At 45.3% G+C, this 16,964-nt stretch overlaps 1 protein-coding gene across 1 annotated transcript in view; it reads right to left on the bottom strand.

The window, feature by feature from the left end:
* Positions 1-5,859: 5,859 nt before the first annotated feature.
* Positions 5,860-16,964, bottom strand: part of cdhr2 (cadherin related family member 2) — a 187,953-nt gene continuing 176,848 nt past the window's right edge. Inside the window, exon 33 of the mRNA XM_070877658.1 lies at positions 5,860-6,443. Coding sequence (XP_070733759.1) covers positions 6,297-6,443 — 147 coding nt within the window. The 3' untranslated portion in view covers positions 5,860-6,296. The remainder of the gene's footprint in view (positions 6,444-16,964) is intronic.

The raw sequence follows: 16,964 nt of genomic DNA, 5'->3' as shown, positions 1-16,964 counted from the left end.
ACCTCTCCACAGGGCACCCCATTTGTCCCCAGGATGGTGGCCTCGTGGATGCGGCAGATCTGTTCCACGAGCGCGACATGACAGCGGAGAGGTGGTACAGTTGTCCAGGAGAACTGTAGATATTGGTGACCAGCTCATCGAAGCATTGGGGGGCATATCACGACAGCTGGCCACCATGACTGAGTACATTCCGCGCATGGCGGAGGCCCTGGATGCGATAGCCAGGAAAACTGCTGCCACAGGCCTCCCATTGGTCTCGAAGTATGGCACTCCAACCCTAGGTTCCGCACCACCAGTGCGAACGACAGAGGAGAGCAAGGACCAAGATCTTGCTTCTGCATCAGAGAATGTTGCCTCTTGACACCCCCCGCTCCCGTACCCATGCAACGACCGCATCTGCCTTCATCCCCCCCAATGATGCACCGCCCAAGGAGCTCCTCAGCCAGGCGCCGTGGAGCGAGGAGGGGAAGAGGTAGAGATGGGGAGAAGATGGAGAGGGGGGAAGGAAAATGAGGTACATGTGCGCAGGTGATGGCTGTGTTATATCTCCATCTGGGTGTATGCAATTTGTTGCAATGTATGGAACTGGGAACCACGCTCCTGATTTGCCTTTGTATTCTGTGTTGCTGGACATGTTGAACATGTGATTTATGTCAATGGTGTAAAAAGTGGGGTGTTGGCGGGGGGGGGCGGGGGTTGGGTGTTATTGGCTGTGATACTTATGATTTCAGACCAATGTTGGTATTACATTTTTGTTATTGAACAAAACCTTGTTGCGCATTGTCTCAGATAGTTGGACCGTTACACGCTGGTGATTCCTTACCATGAAAGGGTTAAATACAACTTATCAATCAACGTAAACTTTAACTGGCATCAAGATGATGGGCACCATTGATGTCTGAGCTGCACACACACAGCAGTGTGTCAGCGTTATCATTCATATCAGCGCTCTTTCAGGCAAATCGTTCAGATATCAGCTCCTCACGTAAGAGTGGGATTTAACAAATGCCAGCCACACCGCTGGCGTTCGTTCCGGTTAATTCCATTTTTTGTGTGTGTTTTTTTGAGCGCGTTTTTTTGAGCGAGCGATATTGTGGGCGATATGTGTGCGAGGTGGTGAAATTGACGATGGGCGATCTCCATGGCCGCTAGTTTGGGTAAATATGCTCTTTACGACAAAAAACAGTGGGCGGGCGTTAATATTGAATCTCGGCGCCAATTCCATGTGGAAAGTAACGCTGAGCGATATTATGGCCATTGATTTCGCCCATTCTGCTGATTCCGCCCAAAAAAAGTGGGCGGTCGGTAATATTTTTTCCCGGAGTTCACATGGGGAAAGTAACGCTTGCCGATAAGTTTCCTAAAAAAGCCAGTCAGTTTCCATTTTGTGCCAAAATGGGCGATATATGGGCGTTATACGTCATTTCAGCGGTAAAATGGGCGTTAAGTGGGCGTTAAGCAGGCAAAAAAAAAGTGGAGGTTCTAGCCCATAGTCTTTTGTTGTGTATAACCATGCACATTATGTATGATAATTATTTTGTTGTGATTACTTCTTTAAGGAGGCCACACCTGGAGTATTGTGTACAGTTTTGGTTTCCTAACTTGAGGAAGGACATTCTTGCTATTGAGGGAGTGCAGCGAATATTCACCAGACTGATTCCCGGGATGGTGGGACTGACCTATCAAGAAAGACTGGATCAACTGGGCTTGTATTCACTGGAGTTCAGAAGAATGAGAGGGGACCTCATAGAAACGTTTAAAATTCTGACGGGTTTAGACAGGTTAGATGCAGGAAGAATGTTCCCAATGTTGGGGAAGTCCAGAACCAGGGGTCACAGTCTAAGGATAAGGGGTAAGCCATTTAGGACCGAGATGAGGAGGAACTTCTTCACCCAGAGAGTGGTGAACCTGTGGAATTCTCTACCACAGAAAGTAGTTGAGGCCAATTCACTAAATATATTCAAAAGGGAGTTAGATGAAGTCCTTACTACTAGGGGGATCAAGGGGTATGGCGAGAAAGCAGGAAGGGGGTACTGAAGTTGCATGTTCAGCCATGAATTCATTGAATGGCGGTGCAGGCTAGAAGGGCTGAATGGCCTACTCCTGCACCTATTTTCTATGTTTCTATGTTTCTATGTTTATTCACTGGAGTTTAGAAGAATGAGAGGGGATCTCATAGAAACGTATAAGATTCTGCGGGACTGGACAGGTTAGATGCGGGAAGAATGTTCCCAATGTTGGGGAGGTCCAGAACAGGGGACATAGTCTTGGGATAAGGGGTAAGCCATTTAGGACTGAGATGAGGAGAAACTTCTTCACTCAGAGAGTTGTTAACCCATGGAATTCCCTGCCGCAGAGAGTTGTTGTTGCTAGTTCATTGGATATATTCAAGAGGGAGTTAGATATGACCCTTACGGCTAAGGGGATTAAAGGGTCTGGAGAGAAAGCAGGAAAGGGGTACTGAAGGAATGATCAGCCATGATCTTATTGAATGGCGGTGCAGGCGCGAAGGGCCGAATGGCCTACTCCTGCACCTATTTTCTATGTTTCTATGTTTCTATATAAGTGTGATATAGAGCTCCCCCTAGTGGACTACTGCTCCCCTAGTGGACCACAGGTAATGCAACAGCTAATGTATAATAATAAAAGGGTCATGTGACCAGGTCACCTGACAAGTTTTCTGTAGAGCCACCTTGTCGTCTGTGTGTTTATGATGCCATAAAAAAGATATCAAAGTTCCTCTAAAGTTTTCAATATCCTACCATTTATTGTGTATTCCCTGGCCTTGGTGGCCCTCTCCAAATGCATTACCTCACACTTCTCTGGAGTGACTTTCAGGTGCCACATATCTGCCCATCTGACCAGTCGATTGATAGCTTCTTGCAGTATACAGCTTTCTTCCTCACTATCAACCACACAGATATTATTTACATCTGTGGCTTGCTTCCCTCCTCTGCTGTACCTCCTCCACCAGGACTTGTAGTGCTGTGTCCGAGAATCAGTGAGCCAGCCCTCTCCCTCAGACCCTGAGCTATCCTGATAAATGCCGTTGTCTGTCAGCCAGAGCCCTCCACACCTTCATTGGAAGTGCGTACTTATACTGTCTGGAAATATTGCTCCTCATCATCATAGGCAATTCCTCAAAATCGAGGAAGACTTGCTTCCACTCCAAAAGTGAGTTCTCAGGTGACTGTACAGTCCAATACAGAAATTACAGTCTGTCATAGGTGGGACAGACAGTCGTTGGAGGAAAGGGTGGGTGGGGAGTCTGGTTTGCCGCACGCTTCTTCCGCTGCCTGCGCTTGTTTTCTGCATGCTCTCGGCGACGAGACTCGAGGTGCTCAGCACATTTCCGGATGCTCTTTCTTCACTTAGGGTGGTCTTTGGCCAGGGACTCCCAGGTGTCGGTGGGGATGTTGCATTTTATCAAGGAGGCTTTGAGGGTGTCCTTGAAACATTTCCTCTGCCCACCTGGGGCTCGCTTGCCGTGTAGGAGTTCTGAGTAGAGCACTTACTTTGTGAGTCTTGTGTCGGGCATGCGGACAATGTGGCCCACCCAACGGAGTTTGTCAAGTGTGGTCAGTGCTTCGTTGCTGGGGATGTTGGCCTAATCAAGAACACTGACGTTGGTGCGTCTATCCTCCCAGGGGATTTGCAGGATCTTGCGGAGACATCATTGGTGGTATTTCTCCAGCTACTGCATATGGTCCACATCTCTGAGCCATACAGGAGGGCAGGTATCACTACAGTCCTGTAGACCATAAGCTTGGTGCCAGATTTGAGGGCCTGATCTTCGAACACTCTCAGGCGACCGAAAGCTGCGCTGGCTCACTGGAGGTGGTGTTGAACCTCGTCGTCGATGTCTGCCCTTGCTGATAATAGGCTCCCAAGGTATGGAAAGTGGTCCATGTTGTCCAAGGCCACATCGTGGATCTTAATGACTAGGGGGCACTGCTGTGTGGCGGGGTCAGGTTGCTGGAGGACCTTTGTCTTATGGATATTTGTCTTATGGCTTTCGCACGCCTCGGTGAAGATGTTGACGATGGCTTGGAGATCAACCTCTGAATGTGCGCAGACACCAGCATCATCCGCGTACTGTAGTTTTATGACAGAGGATGGGACGATTTTGGTTCCACTCCAGCGGGCAGCTTGTTGAGCGTGAGTGGAGCATTGGAAGTGCGTACATATAGTGCCTGGGGAATATTGGTCCTAATCAGCACTTGAGTGCTAACTGTGCAGGTCTCCGGTTTAGCGCCTCCAGGCATGTAACTGTGGCAGTAATGAGAAGAGTTTTTTTAGTTATGTGAAGAGTCAGAGAACTATCAAAGATTGTATTGGGCCACTGAAGGGTGTTCAAGGACAGGTTACAAAGGAGTCACTGAGTATGGCAGAAATATTAAATGAGTATTTGATATTCATATTACCCTTGAAGATAATGCTCAAATTTTAGAATTTAATAATACTAGTTTTGTTAGTAACATTAACATAGATAAACATATTGTTTTAGAAAGAATTAACAACTTGAAAATAGATAGAGCAGTCGGGCCGGATGTTTCCCACCTGAAGGTCCTCCGAAAGATGGGACATGTGTGATGCGAGCCCCTGGCCTCTATTTTTAATAGCTCACTGCACTTTGTAATGGTGCCTACAGATTGGCAGGCTAATGTAGTCCCTATTGTTTTTTAAAGTTGACAAGACAGACCTGGGTAACTATAAGCCCATCAGTTTAACATCAATAATAGGCAAGATGCTGACGAAGGGTCGTCGACCCAAAACTTTAACTCTGTTTTTCTCTCCACAGATGCTGCCTGACCCGCTGAGATTTCCAGCATTCTCTGTTTTTATATTATATTATATATAATACAGTTGTCTTCATTCTGTCCAATTGACGAATTGTAATAAACTAGAAGCTGAAAAATAGAACAGTTGAAGCAAATAGGAAATCATTTATTGGAGTTTGTGTACATTGCAGGTAATCATGTACAGAACATTCAATTACAATAATTTATAAATATTCAACTATGCAATGTTTATATTTCCTTCTGTGATAAAATACACATTTAATTGTATTTATACAAACTTTAATTTTAAGAAGCATATATTTTGTATTATACCACGCATGTGACTAAAATGTTATATTTTAAATAACTGCACAACTAAAGCAATGTTTCGATAGGCTTTTTCAGTCAAACAGATGAGAATTTTCTCTCTTCCGTAGACATGAGACAGAGTTCCCAAACCTCTCAGATCAGTTTACATGCTGACTGCTAGACTCGCCTCTTCCTCCCAGATCAACTCTCAGTTTACAGGATCTTACTGCATTCTCTCATTCTCAGGATAATGTTTCTCTGCCATTTGTTGAGTTAGTTACTAATGTCCTAGCCAGTTATTCTCCTAAAATGATTTGCAAATATAATGAACAACTGTGAACCTCTCAATGCTAAGACCACTGACACATAACTTCTCTCTTTGTCAATAGGTAACTCTACCAAGTTATCCACCTTCCAGCCTCTATCTTGTTCCACTCAGTGCATAACCTTCCTCCCAGCACTTAGCAAGTTCCTCTCAGCTTCTAATCTCTCAAGTAATGATTCATCTCTCCTCGTCAGTGTGCTTTTCTTGGAGGTCATCTCCTTACAGTTTTTATATCAATCGATCCTCATTGTTGCTGAGGAGGCATTTAAACCTTGAAAATTTTGGAAATATTTTACCACTTTTCACATACACACAATAGGTCCTTATTAAAGCAATTTAAGTTGTTTAATAAAAGTGTAAAATCATATCAGATAGTTGGTAAAACAGAATGCACAGCAGGAAATTAGTTTTAAGGATCTTTCTAACTAGAAAAAGGAGTGATGATTTGAGATCCTGTTAAAAGTTATTTAATTATACAAAATGCTAGTAACATCATTCCATTATTAGCCAAGTTATCGCTAACAAGTCCCATTAATGGAATCCTGCACTCTCACAATTTAAACACAATTTCAAGTTTCCCCTGTTGCTGTCACTTAATAACATTGAATAGAACATGGTGTTAAAAGATACATTATAACATTAATTGTAAGAATCTGATGGCTAGCAAACAAAACATAATCCCTAATGCAAAATATACATTCATGACAACATAATGCTCGGTGTAATAAAATCTTCACACGAGCACAATAGGTGTGAAACTGCTTGCCAGTCAACAAAGACATATGCTAAATATTATCAACAGATTCCAATTTTCTTAGAATAAAGATTAATAAATGCAGAGTAAAACTGAATGCAAGATTCAAAGGCACCTGATCTAATGTTCAGATATTAGTACTGTTCATTACAGAATTGTGATATCCATGTTCAGACTTTCCTGATGCTTTCCCTTTATTGATGTCATGGTCATCCAGTGCAGCGATCAGGGGTATGGGATTTTCAGCACTTGAGTGCATTGTTTTCTCAGACATCTTGTACAAGAAAGAAAATTTAAATATTTAAACCAGGAAGCCAGAAAATAAATTAATCTTTACTTTTCTAATAGGTTGAAAAAAATACCCACAACTTCTCCATCCAGCTTACCATTTATTAGCCTTTGTGTAATATTTTTAGCTGTAACTTTGTCACAGTATCATGAGAGTCACAGATTTTGTGATTTTCATTTGCTGCAGAATTCATCTTACTTTTTTAAAAATTGTTCACGGGATTTTTAATTTTTTTTTAAATCGGGCATCACTGGCAAAGCCATATTTATTGCTCATCCCATGTTGCCTTGAGAAGGTGGAGAAGAGCCTTTTCCTTGAACCGCTGCAGTCCTTGTGGTATTGGTGCTCTCACAATGGTGTTAGGATATTGGCCCAGTGATGATGACCGGCGATCTGAAATAGATGCTTTCTTTCGCCTATGATGAATGCACTAGGCCCAGATGAGCTTTACAAATCAGAGACTGGTACGCCTCAGCTCCATGCTGGTGTATTGGCCTCTGCTGTTCTGCTAGCTCCTCCTAAGTCAGGGATGTAGGAACTCTCAAAGTCTCCAACCCTGACTCCACCACCTTTCACCATTGGCTTCATAAGGGTTGGGTGGTGGTTCTGCTCCTTAAAAGGCCAATCAAGACGTCGTGGAATAGTCAAAGGTCCTACATAATGGAGTCCCTGACTCCTTCCAGTAGATTCCGCCAGACTCCCACCAGAGTCACAGCAGTATTTCAACTGAACGCTCAAAGCAGTTCCGGGACAACATGTAGCTGGGTATGCGGAGCATTGGAGAGGAGATATACTTTCACACTCCAATCCAAATATATTCACACTTTTAGCATTTTATTATTTTTAATGAATGTTTGTGTTCATCAATGTTGGAAATGTTTGTGCTGGGGAATGGAACACTTTCCCATTTCAGGCACCCACTGTCAGCATCACACATTCTAAGGCCAGGTACAGAACATGTCAGATGCAGCATAAAGTGCCCTCTGTTTTGCCCCACAATATACTTCAACACCAACCCTAGTGCACCAATGACATTTCTATTTCTCACAACATCCATCCTTGTGACCTCTCTAGGTGACGTAGATAATTTGATATAAAATTAGGGCAGTTTTGTGCTATGGGCCAAACTTTACTAAGTACTGAGTTGAAACTGTCCAAATTAATTTCATGCAAGAATGAAAAAAAGACTTGCATTTTTATAGAGCGCCTTGAACAACCTCAAGGTGTCCCAAAGCATTTTATAGCCAATGAATAATTTTGAAGTGTAGTCATTGCGGTAATGTAGGACTCTTAAAGTCAACAGACAATGGAGCAGGCTGGATTTGAACACATTCCAGCAGTAAAAGGACAGAGCGCAAACCCCTTGTGTCACCCAGTTCTTGGAGATCCAAAGTCTCTGAATAGTTTAAATTATTTAGTTTCAAAGAGATTAATAGGACAATTGAGTTGTGATGGCAGTAAAACTGAATATACATAAATCCGTCATCGCATCACTGTTCAGATCTTTATTAAAACAGATATCTCTGAGCAATATTTGTTATGCTAGTAAATTAAAAAGCACAGTAGGATTTTGATATCGGAATATGCACTTAACCCGTGTAAATACTCAGCAGGTCAGGCAGCCTCTGTGGAGAGAGAAACAGAGTTAACGTTTAACTCTGTTTCTCTCTCCACAGATGTAGTCTGACCTGCTGAATATTTACAGCATTTTCTGTTTTTATTTCAAATTTCCAGCATCTGCAGTGTTTTGCTTTTGTATACATTTAACCTTGTTGCACTCGGGAGTTTTTATTTATCACTTCCGTGCAAAAAATAGTATATTTTTGTACATGTTTTGCGGGTTTGTAAGAAATCAGGAATCCGAAGAAATTGCAAATTATAAAAAAAATAATGATTTTAAATAAGAAGTTCTTGTGTCAGCTCAGCAGCCACAGAGAGCTAAGGTCTTGACAGAAAAACAGGCCTTCAAGGCCTAGCTATGGCGACAAGGGACTTAACACGGAGCCTTAAGGATAAACAAGCTGTCTCAGTCAGCCCATAGTACAAAATTGCCCTAATTTTATACCAAATTATCTACGTCACCTAGAGAGATCATTTCGAATTAGTAATGGGGAACATGGAGATGGCAGAAACTCTGAACAAATATTTTGTATCAGTCTTTACGGTAGAGAACACTAACAATATTCTGACAGTGGATAGTCAAGGGGCTATAGGAGGGAGGAACTTAACACAATCACAATCACTAAGGAGGTGGTACTCAGTAAGATAATGGGACTAAAGGCAGATAAATCCCCTGGACCTGATGGCTTGCATCCTAGGGTCTTAAAAGAAGTAGCGGCAGGGATTGTGGATGCATTGGTTGTAATTTACCAAAATTCCCTGGATTCTGGGAAGGTCCCAGCAGATTGGAAAACTGCAAATGTAATGCCCCTATTTAAAAATGAAGGCAGACAAAAAGCAGGAAACTATAGACCAGTTAGCCTAACATCTGTGGTTGGGAAAATGTTGGAGTCCATTATTAAAGAAGCAGTAGCAGGACATTTGGAAAAGCAAAATTCGGTCAGGCAGAGTCAGCATGGATTTATGAAGGAGAAGTCATGTTTGACAAATTTGCTGCAGTTCTTTGAGGATGTAACGAACAGGGTGGATAAAGGGGAACCAGTGGATGTGATGTATTTGGACTTCCAGAAGGCATTTGACAAGGTGCCACATAAAAGGTTACTGCACAAGATAAAAGTTCACAGAGTTGGGGGTAATATATTAGCATGGATAGAGAATTGACTAACTAACAGAGAACAGAGAGTCGGGATAAATGGTTCATTCTCTGGTTGGCAACCAGTAACTAGTGGGGTGCCACAGGGATCAGTACTGGGACCCCAACTATTTACAATCTCTATTAACAACTTGGAGGAAGGGACTGGGTGTAATGTAGCCAAGTTTGCTGATGATACAAAGATGAGAGGATGGGCAATGTAAGAGGAGGACACAAAAAATCTGCAAAAGGACATAAACAGGCTAAGTGAGCGGGCAAAAATTTGGCAGATGGAGTATAATGTTGGAAAGTGTGAGGTCATGCACTTTGGCAGAAAAAAAATCAAAGAGCAAGTTATTATTTAAATGGAGAAAGGTTGCAAAGTGCCACAGTACAGCGGGACATGGGGGTACTGGTGCATGAAACACAAAAGGATAGTGTTATATATGTAAACTTGTATTTACTCTGTACAGCCACCAGAGGGCTCATCCCCCTGGAGTCCCAAGGAATCCCATAATCCCTTGGGAGCACAGGTATTTAAGGAGGCCTCACAGGTTTCATACCCGGCATTGGCCACGAAACCATACTTCGCAAACTTTTGACTGTAGAGACACCAAACTTGAGCAAGGCCATAGCGATAGCCCAGGTGTTCATTGCCACCAGTGACAATATCGTAATATACAGGGCAGGTCACACATACCTGTAGCTGCACGTCTGCAGATGTCTCAAAGTCCACCATCAAGGGTGATGAATGCAAGTTCATTAACACCTTGTTGGCTTTGCGGGCGTGATCATCGTTTCAATTCGTACCGCTTCAAAGGGTACGTTTGCAAGGGCTGTGGAACAATGGGACACCTCCAACGTATGTGTAGGTGAGCTGCTAATCCTGTTAAACCTGCAAACCACCATGTTGCAGAGGAGGACAGATCCACGGAGGATCACGACGAACCAGAGCCTCAGATAGAGGAGGCAGAGGTGCATGGGGTGCACACATTCAACATGAATTGTACCCCGATAATGCTGAATGTTGAACTAAATGGACTCCCGGTGTCAATGGAGCTGGACACAGGCGCGAGCCAGTCCATCATGGGCAAAAAGACTTTCGAAAGATTGTGGTGCAACAAGGCCTTAAGGCCAGTCTTAACTCCAGTTCACACGAAACTAAGAACTTACACTGAAGAACTGATTCCTGTAATCGGCAGTGCTACCGTAAAGGTATCCTACGATGGAGTGGTGCACAAGCTACCACTCTGGGTGGTACCGGACGATGGTCCCACCCTGCTCGGCAGGAACTGGCTGGAAAAGATACGCTGGAACTGGGATGATGTCGAACGCTATCGCCTGCTGACGACGCTTCGTGTGCCCAGGTCTTAAACAAATTTCCTTCGCTGTTCGAACCAGGCATCGGGAAATTCCAAGGAGCAAAAGTGCAGATCCACCTAATTCCGGGGGCACGACCCATCCATCACAAGGCAAGAGAAAGACCAAGCTCGACTGGCTGCAAAGAGAGGGCATCATTTCGCTGATCGAATTCAACGAGTGGGCCAGTCCGATCATTCCTGTCCTCAAAGGAGACAGCACTGTCAGAATCTGTGGCGATTACAAAGTAACTATCAATCTTTTCTCGCTGCAGGACCAATATCCACTACCAAAGGCCGACAACCTCTTTGCAACGCTGGTGGGAGGAAAGATGTTCATGAAGCTGGATCTGACCTCAGTCTACATGACGCAGGAACTGGAGGAATCATCGAAGGCCCTCACCTACATCAACACGCACAAAGGTCTTTTTGTTTATTACAGATGCCCGTTTGGAATTCAATCAGTGGAGGCGATATTCCAGAGAAACATGGAAAGCTTACTGAAGTTGGTCCCGCACAGCGTGGTCTTCCAGGACGACATCTTGGTCGCAGGTCGGAACACAGTCGAGCATCTGCAGCACCAGGCGGAGGATATTAGTTGACTCAACCGCATGGGGCTCAGGTTAAAACACTCGAAGTGCTTTTTCCTGGCGCCTGAAGTGGAGTTCCTGGGAAGGAGGATTGCGGCGGACGGCATCAGGCCCACCAACGCGAAGACGGAGGCAATTGAGAACGCACCGAGGCCACAGAATGACGGAGCTGCGGTCGTTTATGGGACTCCTGAACTACTTTGGTAACTTCTTACCGGGTCTTAGCACACTGTTAGAACCACTACATGTCTTACTACAAAAAGGGGACGAATGGGTTTGAGGCAAAAACCAAGAAAATGCCTTTGTAAAAGCGAGAAAATTGTTATGCTCAAACAAATTGCTTGTGTTGTATGATCCATGTAAGCGTTTGGTACTAGCATGTGATGCGTCGTCATTCGGCGTAGGGTGTGTATTGCAACAAGCTAATGATTTCGGGAAACTACAACTGGTTGCTTGTGCATCCAGGAGTCTGCCTAAGGCTGAAAGAGCCTACAGCATGATTGAGAAAGAAGCCTTAATGTGTGTCTATGGGGTAAAGAAACTGCATCAATACCTGTTTGGGCTAAAATTCGAATTGGAAACCGACCATAAACCACTCATATCCCTGTTTTCCGAGAGTAAAGGGATAAATACCAACGCATCAGCCCGCATCCACAGACCAGGCACATAAAAATGTGCCAATGCTCTCAATAGGCTGCCATTGCCCACCATGGGGTGGAAATGGCGCAGCCCGCAGATCTAGCCATGGCTATGGAAGCATTTGAGAATGAGCAATCACTCGTCACTGCCCGACAGATCAAAACCTGGACAAGCCAGGATCCCTTATTATCTCTAGTGAAAAGCTGTGTGCTTCATGGGAGCTGGTCCAGTGTCCCAGTGGAAATGCAGGAAGAGATAAAGCCGTTCCAGCGGCGCAAAGATGAAATGTCTATACAAGCAGACTGCCTTCTGTGGGGCAATCGAGCAGTGCTCCCCAAGAAAGGCAGAGAACCTTCATCTATGACCGTCACAGTACCCACCCAGGCATTGTAATGATGAAAGCGATAGCCAGATCCCTGGAGGCCCGGTATCGATGCGGACTTAGAGTCCTGCGTTCACAGATGTAATATATGCTCGCAGTTAAGCAATGTACCCAGGGAGGCGCCGCTAAGTTTATGGTCTTGGCCCTCCAAACCGGGGTCCAGGGTATGTTGTGTCCTTACACACTACAGCAAATCAACACGAGGCACATACTGGAGACAAGGTCACTCTGTGACCTGTACCTTTATTTACAGGACCAAGGAGTGATGACCCTACGTGGTACCTCACTTTATATACCTGGATGACCAGGTGAGGAGTGTCTCCCACAAGTTCACCCCCTGTGGTCAAGGTGTGCATTTCTCAGGTGTATACAGTGTACAGTGTTGTTACATAAAGGTTACAGTTATGTGAAGGTTACAAACATGACATCACCTCCCCACAACGTCTTTGGGTCAAAGATTGAGTCTTTCAGGCAGTCGACGCTCTCTTGTGGAGCGCCGCAATTGGAGCTCTGGTTGTTGAGCCTTGGCATGAGTCTTTGTCATCTGTAGTGATTCCGGCTCATCCGGGCTGACCACAGGGACTGTGCATGCTGCTGACAGTTCTTGTTGCTCGTTCACTGGCAGTGGTGTGGGCAGCATCTCATAATTTTCCTCAGGTTCCTCAGTGTCCATGCTGAACTTTTTTTTTTACTTGGTCCAGATGTTTGCGACATATCGGTCATTGTTGAGTCTGACCACTATGACCCTATTCTCCTCTTTACCTATTACAGTATCCTCGAGCCACTTGGGCCCCACAGCATGATTAAGACCAAATACAGGGTCATCGATTTCTATCCATCTCCCCTTTGAGTCACGGTCGTGGCACTCATTTTTGGACTGGCGCTTGCCCTCAACAATGTCTGAGGAGACTGGATGAGGAGCGACAACCGAGTTTTTAGTGTACATTTCATGAGTAGTTCCGCTGGGGGGACTCCCATGAGCGAGTGCGGTCGGGACCTGTAGGCCAGCAGGAGGCGCGATAGATGGTATTAAAGGGAGGGTCCTTGAATTCGGAGCATGCCTTGCTTTATGATCCGGACCGCACGTTCCGCCTGGCCATTGGTAGCCGGCTTGAACGGTGTTGTCCTAACATGTTTGATGCCATTACCCGACATGAACTTACGGAATTCATAGCTAGTGAAACATGGGCCATTGTCGCTAACTAGGATGCCCGGCAAGCCGTGGGTTGCAACGACCGCATGCAGACTCTCCACTGTGGTGGATGTCGTGCACGAATTCAATATGATGCATTCGATCCATTTCGAGTACGCATCAACAACAATGAGGAACATTTTCCCCATGAACGGGCCCATGTAGTCTACGTGAATACGTGACCATGGTTTGGTGGGCCAGGGCCACGGGCTGAGTGGGGCCTCCCTGGGGACATTGTCCAGCTAACCACACGTCGTGCACCTGCGAACACTGTTCCAGGTCTGCATCAATTCCCGGCCACCATACATGTGACCGGGCAATGGCCTCCATAAGCACAATGTCTGGGTACTCGCTGTGGAGTTTCCTGATGAATGCTTCCCTACCCCTCTGGGGCATGACTACCCGGCTGCCCCATAGTAGGCAGTCGGCTTGGATGGAGAGTTCATCCATCCGTCTGTGAAACGGTCTGACCTCTTCAGGACATGCTCCGTGTGCGGGTGCCCAATCCCCAGTCAGGACACATTTCTTAATCAGAGATAGGAGGGGATCTCTGTTTGTCCAGGTTTTGATCTGCTGGGCTGTGATGGGGGAGCCTGCGCTGTCAAAGGCATCGACAGCCATGACCATCTCCACGCTTTGCTCCACTGCCCGCTCAGTGGTGGCCAGTGGAAGCCTGCTGAGCACGTCAGCACAATTTTCGGTGCCTGGCCGGTGCCGTATGGTGTAGTCATACGCAGCCAGCGTGAGAGCCCATCACTGTATGCGAGCTGACGCATTGGCATTGACAGCTTGGCTGTCGGACAACAGGGATCTTAACGGCTTGTGGTCCATTTCTAAATCGAACCTTCTGCCAAAAAGGTACTGGTGCATCTTTTTCAACCTGTAGACACATGCGAGTGTTTCCTTTTCAACCATCTCATACCCTCTTCCTGCTTGGGAGAGCGACCTGGAGGTATAAGCCACAGGTTGGAGTTGGCCCTCAACGTTACTCTGCTGCAACAAGCACCCAACCCCATATGATGATGCATCGCATGTCAAAACCAATTTCTTACAGGGGTCGTACAGGGTCAATAACTTATTTGAACAAATCAGGTTCCGTGCCTGATTGAAAGCTCGTTCATGACAGTCCCCCCAAATCTATATGGGTAGAGCTGCAGAATACCAAAGGGCAAAAAACGTTAGTTGGAGTTGTGCACAGACCTCCAAACAGTAGTAGTGATGTTGGGGAGGGCATCAAACATGAAATTAGGGGTGCGTGCAATAAAGGTGCAGCAGTTATAATGGGTGACTTTAATATGCACATCGATTGGGTTAACCAAACTGGAAGCAATACGGTGGAGGAGGATTTCCTGGAGTGCATAAGGGATGGTTTTTTAGACCAATATAATCGAGGAACCAACTAGGGGGGAGGCCATCTTAGACTGGGTGTTGTGTAATGAGAGAGGATTAATTAGCAATCTCGTTGTGCGAGGCCCCTTGGGGAAGAGTGACCATAATATGGTGGAATTCTGCATTAGGATGGAGAATGAAACAGTTAATTCAGAGACCATGGTCCAGAACTTAAAGAAGGGTAACTTTGAAGGTATGAGGCGTGAATTGGCTAGGATAGATTGGCGAATGATACTTAAGGGGTTGACTGTGGATGGGCAATGGCAGACATTTAGAGACCGCATGGATGAACTACAACAATTGTACATTCCTGTCTGGCGTAAAAATAAAAAAGGGAAGGTGGCTCAACCGTGGCTATCAAGGGAAATCAGGGATAGTATTAAAGCCAAGGAAGTGGCATACAAATTGGCCAGAAATAGCAGCGAACCCGGGGACTGGGAGAAATTTAGAACTCAGCAGAGGAGGACAAAGGGTTTGATTAGGGCAGGGAAAATGGAGTACGAGAAGAAGCTTGCAGGGAACATTAAGACGGCTTGCAAAAGTTTCTATAGATATGTAAAGAGAAAAAGGTTAGTAAAGACAAACGTAGGTCCCCTGCAGTCAGAATCAGGGGAAGTCATAACGGGGAACAAAGAAATGGCGGACCAGTTGAACAAGTACTTTGGTTCGGTATTCACTGAGGAGGACACAAACAACCTTCCGGATATAAAAGGGGTCGGAGGGTCTAGTAAGGAGGAGGAACTGAGGGAAATCCTTATTAGTCGAGAAATTGTATTGGGGAAACTGATGGGATTGAAGGCCGATAAATCCCCAGGGCCTGATGGACTGCATCCCAGAGTACTTAAGGAAGTGGCCTTGGAAATAGTGGATGCATTGACAGTCATTTTCCAACATTCCATTGACTCTGGATCAGTTCCTATGGAGTGGAGGGTAGCTAATGTAACCCCACTTTTTAAAAAAGGAGGGAGAGAGAAAACAGGGAATTATAGACCGGTCAGCCTGACATCGGTAGTGGGTAAAATGATGGAATCAATTATTAAGGATGTCATAGCAGTGCATTTGGAAAGAGGTGATATGATAGGTCCAAGTCAGCATGGATTTGTGAAAGGGAAATCATGCTTGACAAATCTTCTGGAATTTTTTGAGGATGTTTCCAGTAGAGTGGACAAGGGAGAACCAGTCGATGTGGTATATTTGGACTTTCAGAAGGCTTTCGACAAGGTCCCACACAAGAGATTAATGTGCAAAGTTAAAGCACATGGGATTGGGGGTAGTGTGCTGACATGGATTGAGAACTGGTTGTCAGACAGGAAGCAAAGAGTAGGAGTAAATGGGGACTTTTCAGAATGGCAGGCAGTGACTAGTGGGGTACCACAAGGTTCTGTGCTGGGGCCCCAGCTGCTTACATTGTACATTAATGATTTAGATGAGGGGATTAAATGTAGTATCTCCAAATTTGCGGATGACACTAAGTTGGGTGGCAGTGTGAGCTGCGAGGAGGATGCTATGAGGCTGCAGAGTGACTTGGATAGGTTAGGTGAGTGGGCAAATGCATGGCAGATGAAGTACAATGTGGATAAATGTGAGGTTATCCACTTTGGTGGTAAAAACAGAGAAACAGACTATTATCTGAATGGTGACAGATTAGGAAAATGGGAGGTGCAAAGAGACCTGGGTGTCATGGTACATCAGTCATTGAAGGTTTGCATGCAGGTACAGCAGGCGGTTAAGAAAGCAAATGGCATGTTGGCCTTCATAGCAAGGGAATTTGAGTACAGGGGCAGGGAGGTGTTGCTACAGTTGTACAGGGCCTTGGTGAGGCCACACCTGGAGTATTGTGTACAGTTTTGGTCTCCTAACCTGAGGAAGGACATTCTTGCTATTGAGGGAGTGCAGCGAAGGTTCACCAGACTGATTCCCGGGATGGCGGGACTGACCTATCAAGAAAGACTGGATCAACTGGGCTTATATTCACTGGAGTTCAAAAGAATGAGAGGGGACCTCATAGAAACGTTTAAAATTCTGATGGGGTTAGACAGGTTAGATGCAGGAAGAATGTTCCCAATGTTGGGGAAGTCCAGAACCAGGGGACACAGTCTAAGAATAAGGGGTAAGCCATTTAGGACCGAGATGAGGAGGAATTTCTTCACCCAGAGAGTGGTAAACCTGTGGAATTCTCTACCACAGAAAGTTGTTGAGGCCAG

This window comes from Pristiophorus japonicus, chromosome 4 (genome assembly GCF_044704955.1).
Source record: "Pristiophorus japonicus isolate sPriJap1 chromosome 4, sPriJap1.hap1, whole genome shotgun sequence".
NCBI lineage: Eukaryota > Metazoa > Chordata > Chondrichthyes > Pristiophoridae > Pristiophorus > Pristiophorus japonicus.
This window is presented reverse-complemented; position numbering and strand designations above follow the sequence as displayed.